The 15803-nt window shown below is 36.9% G+C and overlaps 1 protein-coding gene across 1 annotated transcript in view; it reads right to left on the bottom strand.

Annotated features, from left to right (window-relative positions):
- Positions 1 to 14269, bottom strand: part of ZDBF2 (zinc finger DBF-type containing 2) — a 31507-nt gene extending 17238 nt beyond the window's left edge. The window contains exons 1-4 of the mRNA XM_007190613.3: positions 8832 to 14269; positions 8049 to 8127; positions 6390 to 6494; positions 1201 to 1328 (exon numbers count right to left, since the gene is read on the bottom strand). Coding sequence (XP_007190675.3) covers positions 1201 to 1328; positions 6390 to 6449 — 188 coding nt within the window. The 5' untranslated portion in view covers positions 6450 to 6494; positions 8049 to 8127; positions 8832 to 14269. The remainder of the gene's footprint in view (positions 1 to 1200; positions 1329 to 6389; positions 6495 to 8048; positions 8128 to 8831) is intronic.
- Between the last annotated feature and the right edge of the window lie 1534 nt (positions 14270 to 15803).

The following is a 15803-nucleotide window of genomic DNA, read 5'->3' as shown; positions in this document are numbered from 1 at the left end:
ATATGTTTGTTGAAGCATTGTTTATATACACTATAAACTGGTAATTTATACTGACCCCAAGATAGGCTAATTCCATCTTTCCACCAGCTAAGAAACCACATAATTTTTTTTTAACATCTTTATTGGAGTATAATTGCTTTACAATGTTGTGTTAGTTTCTGCTGTATAATGAAGTGAATCAGCTATATGTATACATATATCCCCATATCCTCTCCCTCTTGCGTCTCCCTCCCACCCTCCCTATCCCACCTCTCTAAGGGGTCACAAAACACTGAGTTGATCTCCCTGTGCTATGCAGCTGCTTCCCACTAGCTATCTATTTTACATTTGGTAATGTATATATGTCCATGCCACTCTCTCACTTCGTCCCAGCTTACCATTCCCCCTCCCCATGTCCTCAAGTCCATTCTCTATGCAAACCACATATTTTTTTCCTGACTTTTCCCCATTAAAACTTTTTCGCTATTTACTAAGTTCTAGGTTGGTGACTTGCAAAGCGTTCAAGAAGTTTATCCTTTTTTCTGCTGCTAGTGCTGAACTCAACTAATTCTGCACAGATGTGCTAATGATCTATTTTGCCTTATCTTATATAGCTGTAGCTGCAAACTCACCACAGTACATAATCTGATTTTCTACCAAAGTTCTTCTTTAACATAGGACATTTAACTTTTTTAAATGTTATCAAAATATTTATTTTTATTAAAACCAAAATAAATTAATACGAGAGTAAGCTATCAAGATACTGACAAATTATAAAAAGAGCCAATTCTATTTGACAAAATAGCAAATAGTTCCATTAATGTGGAATTAACTTAGTTTTTACCTTAACCACCCTTACTTGGCTACTGTCACCAACTTTTTGGTTACTAATCTTGTAAAAGTTATGTTTGCTCCCACCTTTTTACCCTGTTTAATCCTGTGACATCCTTACAAAACACCTTAATGATATATAATTATTTATCGGCCTAAGACTTTTCTTTAGAAAAAGCATAGTGTAGTTCATAACTTTTAGAATGAAATTTCTTACCTAAGCTAGGAAAAAATTTTAAATAATTGCAAAGGTAAGTTACTAGATAAAATTTCATGTTATATTCCTTGATTCAAAGGTTCACTTTAGGAAATATTAGAACAATTAACACAAACATTTACTGTAACATATAACCAACTTTGTGCTAATATTATTCCACTCAGTTACTTTACCTGCTTTCTTGATAATGATATGGGTGGTGCCTCAGTACATCCTGCAAGAAACGTTCCATCAAACTAGTGGTACCCATCCATTGTCTACTCTGTGTGGTCAAGTATCTGTGCTGATCACTGGATATATGCTATAAAGTAAAAAGAAAATGAATATTTTTAAATGGGTAATACTCATTAGCAGTGAGAGTGTCACAATATAAATTCATTATACACCTAGTAGAAGTATAAATTAATATACCCTTTCTATAAAGCAATTCTAAAATATGCATCTGAAAACCATAAGGGGAGTTCAAATCAATGCAGAATATTAGAGGATGTGGAGCTCACTTCTCCTCACGAACATATCAAAAATACATCTACATGTGGAACAATTCTTACTGAAAACTAACTGGAAATGGGTAAAAGGACTCCTGTACAACCAAGGCTGGAAGAAAGATACACACATAGGATGGTTAGGAAGGGAAGAAAAGCAAGCGATTAGGTTGGACCTGTGCCCATGGGAGGGGACTCAGAGGAAGAGGAAGATCAGTCACACTATCAGGAGGGTAAACAACCCATACACTTAAAACCATTCTGTTTTTCACTTTCTGTACAGTATTCAATAAATTACATGAGCTACTCAATTATTATAAAATAGGCTTTGCATAAATGATTTTGCCCAATTGTAGGCTGATGAAGTGTTCTGAGTACTTTTAGGGTAGGCTAGGTAAGCTCTGATATTCAGTAGGTTAGGTGTGTTAAATGCATTTTCAACCTAAGATATTTTCAAATTACAATCAGGATGTAATCCCATCATAAGTTGAGGAAGATCTGTATCATCTTCCTCTCTGTGGCTTGCCTTTTCACTTTCTTTTGTGTATGTGTGTGCATGTGTGTGTGTGTGGGTGTGTGTGTGTGTTCATTCATAAATAAAGTTTTATTGGTGCCCCACACACACACACACACACAAAGTAAATCCGGCATCTTTCCCAGGGTACCTTTTCACTTTCTTAATCGTCTTCCATTGTTTCTTAACTTCATTGCAGTCCAATTTACCAATTTTTTTCTTTGCCAGTACTTTTGGTGACCGGTTTAAGAAATCTCTCCTCACCTCGAAGTCATGAAGATTTTCTCATATCTGTTTCTAGAAACTTTATTGTTTTACCTACAATACTCACATCTACAATCTATATGGAATTGATTTTTGTAACCAGGATGAGTTAGCAATAAAATTGCATTTTTTTTGCCCTATGGATAAACAATTGATCCAGTATCATTTATTGAAGAAAGCCTACTCCTCACTGCTCTTTAGTGCCATCTTTGTCACAAATCAAATATACACATATACATCTGTTTCTGGACTTTCTGATTTATTTCCACGGTCTTTCTAACTTTGCACCATTGTCTTAATGATTATGACATAATAATAAGTTTTTATATCTGGGACAGTAAGCCCTCTAACTTTGTTCTTCTTTAAGATTACCCTGAGTCTTGTTGGTCTTTTGCATGTCCATATATATTTTTAGAATTGGCTTACTTTTTATTTAAAAAAAAAAACTGCTGGAAATTTTTAATAGAATTTCATTGACTCAATATATGGGTTTGGGCAGAACTGACATGTTCAGAACATTGATTTTTCCAATCCATGAACATCGTATATCATACCAATTATTTAATTTTTAAATTTTTCTTAAATTTCTCTCAATGTTTAGTTTTCTGTATAAAAATCTTATACGTATTTTTTATACGTATTCCTTAAAAGTTGATGATTTTTCATGCTGTTGTAAATATCTTCAAATCTCATCTTCTATGTGGTGTTTATATATAGAAAGACAACTTTTTTATTCTTTTTTTCTAACTATGTTTTACTGAAGTATAGTTAACTTACAATGTTATGTCAGTTTTATGTGTACAGCAAAGTGATTGTTATACATATATATATTTACTCTAAAAAGACAATTTATTTTTATGTTGGCCCAAACGTTTTTTAAAATCTCTTATCAATTCTAATAGTTCATCTAAATATCTTTAGGATTTTCTTTGTGCACAATCACACTGTATACAAATAGTAACAGTTTTATTTCTTCTTCTCTAATCTTTATCATTTTCCTTTCTTTTTCTTTCTTTATTTCCCTGACTAGGACCTCTGATAAAATATTGAATATAGTTTAATTCAAGCATCAAGTCTATTTTCACTTAATTTATTACTGATATATTTGTAGTTAATTCTTGTTTTTATTTTTAAATCTGTCTTATTATTCTATTCTTGCCTACACAGTGTCCCTATTTCTCTGCTTTCTTATTTTCTTGTGGACTATTTTTTATTATTCCAATTTTATATAGACTATAAAGATCTATATTTTGTATAGACTTTTTCCTAGTCTATTAGTGGTAACAGATTACAACATGCAACCCTGACCGATCAAAAGTACTTGTTACTTTTACTCTCCTTCTCTCTTTTTTTTTAATTTGGCCATGCCGCACGGCATGTGGGATCTTGTGGGATCTTTGTTCTACTGACCAGGGATCAACCCGCACCCCCTGAATTGGAAGCATTGGAAGTGCCGAGTCTTAACCACTGGACCACCAGGGAAGTCCCCACTCTCTTCTTGAACAATGCAAGGTCCTTAGGTATTAGCTCAATTGACTCCCCTTCCAATTTATATGCCACTGTTGTTAATCTCACAAGATATTATTCATTTACATTGCCCACCTATTTACCTTTCCATTGCTCTTCGTTCCTTCCTGTATCTCTGAGCTTCCAACTGGAATCATTTTCCCTCTACCTGAAAAACTCTTTTTAGTATTTCCTTTAGTAAGTGTCTGCTGGTGATAAATTCCCTTAATTTTTGTTTCCTGAAAATATTTTATTTCACCTTATTTACTGAGTATAGAATTCTAAGTTGGTAGTTCTTTTCTTTCCTTTGGCTTCCATTATTTCTGTTGAATATTCTGTTCAATATTCAGCTAGATCTGGGCCCCATATGTCTTCACTCCCTTAGTAGTTCACCAAAGTTTTGAATTATAGATATACATATATATGTGTGTGTGTATATTTTTTTCAAGCTTTTATAGTTAGTACAAATTGCCTCAGCTGTCATCAACAGAATCTTTTTAAATGTCAGTTTAGTACAGGAGTATCCAAATGTCTAAAAATTATTATTCTAAACCTTAAGCAAAAAAATTATACTGAATGCTTATTGACTAGAACTTGTGGTTAAAGCATAAACATGTTTTATCATTATCAAAAGTTCAACAAATAATCTTCCATTCAAGTGATGATATAATTTCTCAATCATGAGAGAAATATTGAAGAAAACTTGAGATTTATTATCTGCCTCCTCATGTTTTTAACCAGCATTAAAAATTATTTCTTTTTTAAAAAGGCAGAGATGTAGAAATCACAATAATAAAAACTCTTCCTAGTATGAATTTAAGTGTTTACTATTAGATCATTAAACAAAACAAATGCTACTAAACAGCAGAATTTTTATATGTTATAAACTTGTCTTAGATATCATCAAAGATCAAACAGTTTAGAACTAGCAGAAGCTTCATTATATGATTGCTTCACCTATGAGACAATTCCACAGCTGAAGAAAAACTTGAGAATCTTCTAAGTTAACAATCCTGGTCAGAAAGCTGCAGCTACTATTACCATCAATACTTATTTCAAAATCTCCATACTTGATGTTTCACAAACTCTTCCAACAAAAAGAAGAGAAAGGAACACTACTCAACTCATTCTATGAAGCCAGTACTACCCTGATACCAAAACCAAACACATCACAGAGAAAAAAAGCTACAGACGAGGACTTCCCTGGTGGCGCAGTGGTTAAGAATCCGCCTGCCAATGCAGGTGGCACGGGTTCAATCCCTGGTCCAGGAAGATCCCACATGCTGCAGAGGAACTAAGCCCTCACGCCACAGCTACTGAGCCCACGTGCCACAACTACTGAGCCCGCATGTCACAACTACTGAAGCCCACGCACCTAAAGCCCGTGCTCTGCAACAAGAGAAGCCACCACAATGAGAAGCTCGAGCATCGCAATGAATAGTAGCCCCCGCTCGCCCCAACTAGAGAAAGCCCACGCGCAGCAATGAAGACCCAACACAGCCAAAAAAAAAAAAAAAAAAAAGCTACAGACAATATACCTTATGGATATATATGCAAAAATCTGCAACAAAATGCTAGCAAGCCAAATCCAGCAACATAAAAGGAATTATACACCAGGACCAAGTGGAATTTATCCCAGGAATGAAAAATTAGTTTAACATCCAAAACTCAATCAGTGTAAATGCTATAGACTGAACTGCGTCCACCCCTCCCACTTCCACCAACTTCTTATGTTGAAGTTCTAACCACTAATGTGGCTGTATTTTTAAAAGACAGGGCTTTTAGGATGTAATTAAATTATATCACACACAAAAATTAACTCAAAGTGAATCAAAGACCTAAAAGTAAGAGCTAAACTATAAAACTCTTACAGGAAAACATAGGAATCAATCTTCATGAACTTGGATTAGGCAATTTTTATGACACCAAAAACACAAGTAACAATAGAAGACAAATTCAACTATAGCAAAATTTAAAACTTTTGTGCATCAAAGCATAAAATTCAAAGTCCTTACCTTGTCTTACAATGACTTACAAAATCTAATGCTCTGAATTCTTCACCTGTCACTTAATATCCACCCCCCCACCTGACCTCCACTGCAACCACATTGGCCTCCCGGCTTTTAGTTAGCATGCTAACCACTCTTCTGCCTCAGGGTCTCTATCCTTGCTCTCCTGTCCCTCTACCCAGAAATTCTTCCCCCAGATATAAGCAAGCCTGGGCCCTGCATTTCATTCAAATCTCAACTCAAATGTCACTTCCTTAACCTTACCTGGCCACTCTACCTAAAATCGCACACTCTTTCCTATTTTATTTTCCTCATAACATTTATCACAATCTGACATACTATGTACTAAATTTATATGACTACTTACTTTCTGTCTTACTGCACTCAAGTATAAGCTTCATGAATAAAGGAAACTGATTTTGTTCATGGCCATATCCCTGGAAACTTAAACAGTATCTGCCCATTAGTAGATTCTCAATATGGTCTGTTCAATGAAGGAATAAATGAATTTAATCAAACGTAAAAGAAGGGAAAGTTACGACTAGGTCCTTTGTGGTATAACCATAGTAATAGGATCTTCTCACCTGTTCCAGGTTATTATAGTGCACACAGCAATAGCTGCAATATCCTTGTCTGTTCTGCATATTGAATAACCAAAGTCAGATGGCTATTGTCCTGGAATACTCAAACTGGAAAAAAACAAAAATGGCAAAAGCACAGTAAATTCCTTACTACCATGAGGAAAATAGCTATGATAATATTAGAGACCAGAAATTCATTCTTGGGTCCTACCCACTCATATTTCTAATAATTGTGAAAACAGACAAGGCTACCATGAGCTACTGAACCAATCAATGAGCCTGGAATAAAATGAGACCTCTGAATCTTCTTTTCTTTTTTAATTGAGGAATAGTTGAGGCACAATGTAAGTTTCAGGTGTACAACATAGTACAATTCACAATTTTTAAAGGGTATATTCCATTTATAGTTATTATAAAATATTGGCCATATTCCCTGTGTTATACCATATATCCATGTAGCTTATCTATTTTATACATAGTAGTTTGTACGTCTTAATTCCCTACCCTTATCTTGCCCCTCTTCTCTTCCCTCTCCCCCCGGTAACCACTAGTTTGTTCTCTTTATCTGTGAGTCTGTTTGTTTTCTGTTATATTCACTAGTTTATTTTTTAGATTCCACATATACGTGGATATATATGATATCATACAGTATTTGTCTTTCTCTGAGACCTATGCATCTTCTAAAAGAGTAGTGTGTTGCCAGTATTTGAAGCCTAGATGACTACATTTTTTATTGATTTTCTAAGTTAAGAGTTATCAGAAAGTGATTCAGTATTGAATACAGTACTCAATTTATAAAGACAAATTACTATTTCTAAGTTGTTACTATAGTATATTTACTATACTTTAACAAAGCTTATTAATTTTCCCATTATGTTTCTACACAAAATGCCAGATTATGTGAACTCTCAGTGTCGTATATAACATCTTATTCTCTAGCATGAGAGTAGATACTACATTTATTTTCTGCTTAATCCACAGAGGCAGATTTTAAAGTAATTTATGCAACAAAGTTGCTAAAAAACAAAATAGCAACTAATATAGCCTCTGAAACAAAAGACATTTCTCTTCTGACAATTACATAAACAAAACGAATATGAAGAATTTTTTTCCAACTAGTGCAATAAGATTTCTCTACAAATAAAGAATAGTTTCCAAGTTTCTACCCTCCTCCCCAAAACTATAATCCTTCATCATTACATACTGCATTACATACTGGTTTCCAAACCAGGCTGAATATAAAAATCATACCCCAAAATTCTGATTTAGTAAATCTGAGAATAGAGCCTAGAATTCAGAATTTTTAAATTTCCCGAGTAATTATGATACACACACAATTTATTCACTTACACAAAATATAACAAATTTAAGTAATAAATTAAATACAATGAGTTTTTTTTGCTGTTTTGTGAAAGTGAAAATAGTATTTTAAGAGATAATTTCATCAAGGTTTTAATTCTAATTATTTTAAACACTCTTATCTGTCAAAAAAAAATAAAGAGAATGATCCTATAATGTTATGAGCGTTTCTGATAAGATTATCCTGCAACAGAAAAAGTTTATTCATTAAAATCAATGTTCAAAAATTGAAACCACAGCCTTAAAACCAATAAGAATAGAAAAACTTCATTAAATCAAAATGCTTTCATAACATTCACTTACCCATTACTTTTTATTATGAGAAACTTTGATAGTTTCTGACTTCTCACTTATAGGGAAAATAAATCAATTAAACCAGCTTCTGAAATAAAGAATATATAAGAAATTATTTATTTAAAATTTGGTCTTTTTTCCATTAATTTACGTCACTTATTAACCTGAAGCAACAAAATGAAAGAAAGTTTAAGTTGTATTCATAGATGTGGCAATTTTCAGGCTGAGAGAACTCTAGAGTTTAAACCTGAACTCTGAAAATCATTAAATAAACTTTTTAGTGCTTTATTTAAAATATAATTAAAACATTCATTGAATAAAAGGCAAAATGAAAGTATGAGTCTAACATCACACACACACGCACACAAAATTTAAATACTTTAAATATTTTTTGATCTTTAACCCTTATGGACTTTAACTCCCATGGCATTATTACCTGCCATTTCATCATCTCTAGTGCCATGCCACAATGAAACAGAGCTACAATAAACCAAAAGCACCTGTTGGCATTTGGAAAAATTCACATGCTAGAACCCCAAAAACTTATGGAATCAAAATCCCCTGGTGGGAAGCCAGGCACATGCATATTACACATATTTAAAATGTTCCAAGGTGATTCTGATATAGGTTGAACCAATAATACGTCATTTTTCATGTACTAACAAAATTCTTAAAGGGATCATTTCTTTGGGGCCCGGGATTACATTACTTTACATGACCAAATGGGTCTTTTTATACAAACTCCGAATTCTATTGGTACCTGGTATTTTTATAAAGTAACAAATCATTTACCTTGAGCAGAAAAGGTCAGATATTTCATCAGCTATATTTAGTCCTGGCAAACATCTATAAATTAAAATAAAACTGTTTAACAAAAAATGATAAGCCCTATGAGTGTCTACCATTAACCAAATTAAATACCCTCAAGTCACAATTTAAGTTTGAAGAGTGACACGACTATGTTTCCAGTAATAGGAGAAAAACTACTAACTTTTGAACACAAAGCACTTTACATACTATGACGCACTGAATCCCACATGACCTCTTAAGATGTTCTGGAACAGAGTAACTCTGATGGTGCATATAACCCACCGTCAAATACTTCAGATCTCTGGGTTCTGGGAACAGTAGCTGTAAGAATGCAAGGCACAGCTGTGCCTCTGGTAGGGTTAAGAACAAAGAGGCCATCAAACCCAAAATGAGCTTCATGAGAAACTTTTCAAAGAAATATTTATGTGAAACTTAAGTTTGGGTCCTGAACTAACTACACAACTCTTAGTTTTTGTGTTAGTTTTAATAAAAAATACTGTCAATTCCTTATCACCTATCTATATCAATTGACAATTAAACCAAATTATCCATTTTTCATTCCTCCACATTGTCCTGGGCAAAGTGTTAACCCCCCTACCCAGGATCACTGGTTAACAAGAAATTCCAGCACTTGGACTCAACACTTGACACCACTGTATGATCAAGGAATAAACATTTAGCACCTACCCTGTGCAGGGTTCTATGCTAGGAGCATCAAGGGATAGAGAGAAATACAAGACAAGCTTTCTTGCTCTCAAGAAGTTTAGATGGAATTGGGAAATAAATGCAAAAATATCAGGTGGTATCTGAGAAATGCCTAGGCACAAATAATAAGTACAAATAGGTTTAGCTGCAAAATTCAGTTTTAGCTGGAGGAACCAGGGATGTCACAGTGGATATGGTTTTTTTAACTAGACATTGGAAACTGGGTAGAATTTGTTTACACAACTGTCAGGAAAAGCTATTCCAAGTAACAAAGAAGCAAAGTATAAAAGCAAGAAAGCACAAGATACTTTTGGAGATAGTGAGTTGACAAATTCATCTGGAGCTAAGTTTTCATTTAAGAATTTAAGGGGCACTAAGGCAAGAAAAGTAGACTGAGTTTTAACATGATAGGATTTAAAAGCAGGCTAAAGATTTAGACCATATCTTCAGGCAGTGTATAAATTTTTTGGAAAGCAGTGTACTCAAGGAGTGCTTTAAGAAAATTCTGGAACAACAGTTCTTTCCTACTCAAAGATGCTTTTCATAGGATAAGGAATATAACTGTTAAACTATTCAGCACTATTTCCTAGAATATTGGAGAATTAGTTAATACCCAAAACATCCAAGTTCAAAGAGTCAGTATCCCTTAGAGCAAAGACTTAGTCTTATTTATACTTATAAATTAGGAAAACACACATTAATTTTTTTCTTTAAGAAATGACTTTTATTAATTTTATGATATTTATTAATTTATTAATTTTTATTATGAAAGTAAAACAAAATTATAGTACAATTATAAAAATTAAGAAATAAAGAGCATAAAATCAGCTGTAATTCCACTACCCACCATTTACATTTGCCATATATTCTTCTTTGTTCTAAACATGTTTTTACAAAAATGGAATGGTACTACCCATTCTATTCTATAGTCTCCTCTCATTTAACCATATATGATGAGCACCTCTATATGAGATTATATATAATTCCAAACAGAATGTTTAAAGATTGCATACTATTGCATACTATTTCATTTTATCAGTGTAAGATAAAAGTCCTCTTATCTGATAAGACCCAGTAGTTGGTGAGTTAACTTTTTAAAAATTGGCCAATAAGATGATTTTTAAAATACATACACACATAACCTTAATATTTTATCTAACTTAAAACATACAAATGAATACATGTTTGATATAAGGTCAATATAGACTTTTTTGTTTCATTGAGGGCTTTTTGTGGATAGGACAGCTGGAGTTCCAAGTCTTATTTTTTTCATATTTTCATAAACACATCATGATTTACCCTCAAGGAGTTTCTGAAACCAAGTACCCCTAAGACCAAGTTCCCCTGACGAGTTTATGATTAACCTCTCTATCCAAAACTTTATTCCCTTTCTTGTCCCACCCCTGCTCCCTTTAGGATTGAGAAGTATCAAAGAAAAGGGGGGACTGAGACCAAGCAGGACCCTGTGGGGCCCTCCCAGGTACAAAAGCCCCTCCATGTCCCCCATTTCTTGTTTGTAGAAAAAGGCTTTAGTCTCCTAGGCCTTCCCTGGTTCCAAAAAGCAGACTCAAACAGTTACGAATTAGGGAAGTGAGGGAATGCAGAAACAAAGGAAAGGCAGTTAGGCAAGAAAAGTAATGATAGCTTAAACAATATTTCAGTGGTAAAACAAAGTCCTAGTTCCTCCTCAAGGGATATACATAACAATCTGAAGTATATCTTTGAGTTTTTCTGCAGAAACTAAGACCCCCCCCCCCCCCACCTAGTGGAGGATGGTGACTACATGCTAACAAGAAGGCAGACCCCAGACTGGTTGGAACCAAAAGGTTAATGATTAAGAATCCCCAAAAATCACCCTGTTACCTCACCACCAACCAATCAGAAGAAAGTCCACGAGCTGCAACCCTCGCCCCAAATGTTGGCCTTAAAAAACCCTTCCCTGAAAGCCATCGGGGAGTTCGGGTCTTTTGAACACGAGCTGCCTGTTTTCCTTGCTTGGCACCCTGCAAATAAACGCTGTACTTTCCTTCACCACAACCCGGTGTCAGTAGATTGGCTTTGCTGTGCAGCGGGCGAGCAGACCCAAGTTCGGTTCGGTAACATTTCCATTTTGGTTCCTCTAAAACAGAATAAGAACTTAAAGACATTTTCAAAACTGAGAGAAGTATTACAATTAATGTTTAAGATTTCCCCCAACCTTTTACAGTTGTGATACCCAATTAAGTGCTTTTGCAACAGCCTTTTTTTGAGGCCAAAGCATTTGATTTATATTTTTCATAAAAATAAAGTGCTATAAAAAATGACAATGCTTACACTCTTATTTCATTGGTTTATGTAACATTTAAAACTGCAAAACCAATCTGGGGCAGTGAAGAGAGATCTTTGAAATGCCTGAGATAACTTCAGCAGAACTGTCTCAAATAGAAATAAAGTGCTTTTTTTTTTAAGACTGTTTCTTGCATACCTGAGATCTGTACCTACTGCAGAGATAAATAAACACATTTTTGAAGTGCCTTGAATTATAAGTGTGTGAGTTTCTCAAGCTGACAGTGGTACTGAATAAGAGCTAACAAAACCCAGAATCCCTGTGGGAAATATTTTTCAATTGCTTGACAATAGAGACATCAGCTCAATAATAAATAAGTAAAGACAATAGAAGGGCATTTGGTCTACTGAATAAGATAATCTAAATTACTTTTCTAGCAATAGAAAAACAATTGGGGAGCAGTCACAAAACAATGGCTAAATGACATAAAAAGACCATCTTAATTCAGTGTCCCTTTCCTTATAACATTATTAACTAATTTTCAATTTCCCACTCTTTTGGATTATCCACCTTCTATGGGTTTACCTCTGGCGACAAGAATTATCCTGGATACCTCCATTCAGTCTTAATAGCTAACTTGTAGTGAGTACTTAAACTGTGCAGGCACTAAATCAACAGTTTCACATGCATTATCTCATCTGAATATCAAACAGCCTTATAAGGTTGGTGTTCCGGTAACTCCCACTTTACAAATCAAGAAACTGAAGTTCAGAGAGAAGCACTATCATGTTCCAGGTCACACACAAATAACCAGTGTAGCTGGGATTTGACCCTAGGTCAATCTGAGCAGTTTATGCTCTTAACCTCTGAACTTCTTTAAAAGGCTTTCTCTCTGTATTTTCAGGAATGCTAATTGATTGTTTTAATATTAGGTGAAAACAAATAATTAAGATCTAATTTGCTACAATAAACACTGTCAAATGTTCCAAAGAAAAAAGTAGAACTATTGTTAAACTTAATTGCATCATCGCTCCCATTCTTTTTTTTTTTCCCCTCCCTTTCTGAGATGAGTGCTGACAGTACCTTGGGTTAGTGACTTTCAAATCTGATTAGCATGGCACACGGGAAGCAGTACCTTTTATATCACAACCCAGCATATGTAGACACACATGCACACACCACACACACACGCAAACTTTAAAAGTTTCACAAAACAATATCTTCATTACAGGTAATGCATTCTGGTATTTTCTATGTTATCTTATTTCGGCTTATGAAACTAGTGGTTATGATTCACTACATTAATTTCACAATTCACTAATGGTTTGAAAACTGCAATTTAAAAAAAAAACATTGCCTCAAATTATTAAGCAGAGCAAACAATACTTCATAGAAAATGATTGTTACCCTGAATTCAGCTTATTTCTATCCAACATCTTGGCCACTGCAGTGATATTTTATTAAATCTTTTAGGAGTTTCTTTGCTAAGGTTGGCCACTGGTCAAGGTTCAGGGAGAAGAAAATTCTTGCTTTACAGGCTTTGGGTCCAAATCAGTACAAGTTGAGAAGGCAGTGGAAAGATGTTTATGCACTGATATAGAAAAAGTCCTTCATGTATTAAACAGTAGATCACATTAACACCCCATTTATGTAACACGAATATCTGTTTATGTATCCCAAATTGTTAATAGTGACTCTCTCTTGAGGATGAGATTGCTATAGCTTTTTCAGCGATTTTTCCCCCCGATAGTACATAATTGCTGTAAAAAACAAAAACAAAGGTAAACAAAATTCAATTTGAAGGGGTAAAAAACGTTTTAGTTCCGTGAGAGTCAGTATCTCTTCCAAGCGCTGCCAAATTCATCGCGCCGGAAAATGTTAGGAACTGGAAAGGGCCTTAGGAGCACGTGATAACAACGGCGTAATTTGACCAGATTTACACAACTGTTGCACGACAATAGTAAAATGATTGTTAACACAAAAAATCTAACGTTTCCAATATAAATTCCGATCGCCAGAGGCCGGTAAAGGCTAGATTTGGGGACAGCTGGACACAACGCAGGGCACTGGGGGAAAGGGATTTGTGGACAGGTGGCTCCGGATCTCGGCCCCGTAGGTGCCCCTGCACTTCCCGCGGGTACAAAGCCCTAAATCCGACCTCCGCAGGCCGCCTCCTCCCCAGCCCCAGCCCAAGGCCTAGTCCGCGAGACCCTCCGACCTGGGGCCCCCGACAGACGGGCAAAGCAGCCTGCGCGCCACCTCCACCCACGCCCCAGCCACCTCGATTCCGGCCCGGAGACGCCGGCCCCGCTCACGCAGGAGGGGCAGAAAAGGACTCAGGGTGAGGGGAAGCCAAGGACCTGCGAAGCGGGCGCTGGAGCCGGGCGAGCAGTCTACGCGTCCGTCTGGAAGAAGAAGCCACCCAGCGAGCGAGACGAGCAGGCCCCACCCCCGGCCGCGCTCTCGGAGCCCGCGATCGTCTCCCCTGCTGCGCGCCGCCCGGCCCCGCCCCTCCCGCGCTCGCCCCGCCCCCACTCCGCCCTGCGGCCGTTCTCACCTCGGTGGAGGCCGCCCTGATTCCTTCCCGGCCTGGGTGGAGGCCAAGGACCCAGGGAGTACGCTCCCTTCCTATTCCGGATCCACCACGACGCCCAGACGCCCGGGCTGTCCAGAGAGCCGCCCGCCGCCCGCCGCCCGCGGAGCCAGAAATTGGAGCCACCGTCTCTCCCGCCAGTGCGGGAGGATAAGCAGAGCGAGAGCGTCACTCGCAGGACCCGGGGCCCGTGTCACGACTCAGCCCACGTAGACATCCACGGGGAATGTAGCGTTGCAGCCCTCATTAAGGTTTGACGTCAACGAAGGTGCGAAAACAGGGGCCCCTCTGACGCAGGAGCCACGGGACCGCCCCCTGCCCGCCCCCGCCCCTGGTGGTTGGAGTACCCTTCCTCCCGCCGCGCTGTCCCCTCCCCACATCTTGAAAGGAAACACTTCCTCCAGGGTCAGGGCCCGAGTCCGGAGCTTGTGAAATCAAACGTGTTCCAACCCAAATGACTAGACTCATAGCGCAGGGTAGACATCAAGGTTTTAGCCTTTGAGGGACCAAATAGAAATTGCTTGCCAATTCAAAGCCACATAGGAACTGTAGAAAATGGAGCTAAGAGAGCTAGTCGTTCGCGCTGTTTTCGTGTGTTTCCCGCACGAGGTGCACCTAACAAAAGCTGCTCTTTAATGAGCGCTTACTTTGTGCTAGGCACCGTGTTGAAGGTTTACGTGTGTATTCTTGCAATTCATACTCAGGGCAACCCTTTATAGGATCTTAGGACGAATGCTATTATGACCCCCTTGGACAAATGAGAAAAGTGAGGTTTAAAGAAGTTAGGTATTCAGAGACCTGCATTGCATGTGAAAGGGTTCCGAATATTGACCAGAATCTACTGTCATTTAATTATATTCTGTACCACTCACTACAAATATAGTGGTGTGCAAAAACATTTTTGTGTATAATGGATACAAACCTAAATCAATCACAGTACTGAATATATCATAATAATCTGTCATAAAGAAAATTATCATACCTAAAATGAAGAGGGCCTCCAGTTGGAGAGCTTATGTCTTACGTAAAAATAATCTCAACATGAGCTACTTTGCTCTTTGCCATAACTATCATTATGCTTTTTTGGTGAGCTTGTGACATCGTCCCCCCCCTTTTTTAAACCTAACCATTGCTTTGGCATCCGTAGTTTCCATTCTTTATGTAATTCTCAGCTCCTGCCTCCCCCACTACATCTTTCCCCCTGTTACAACTTTCTCCCCCGCTTTAAACGAGGGCTATTGCAACTGTTCGTTCGTCAACCCCTTTAGATTTTTTAAACACACCAAAAAGTACTGATTTCTTTTAAGGCAAGCCCTTTCCAAATCCCAGCCTTGGAACTGATCAAAGAAAACCCATCACCCGTTAACCCAGCCACCATGACATGATGTAT

Source organism: Balaenoptera acutorostrata, chromosome 8 (genome assembly GCF_949987535.1).
Source record: "Balaenoptera acutorostrata chromosome 8, mBalAcu1.1, whole genome shotgun sequence".
In the NCBI taxonomy this organism is placed as follows: domain Eukaryota; kingdom Metazoa; phylum Chordata; class Mammalia; order Artiodactyla; family Balaenopteridae; genus Balaenoptera; species Balaenoptera acutorostrata.
This window is presented reverse-complemented; position numbering and strand designations above follow the sequence as displayed.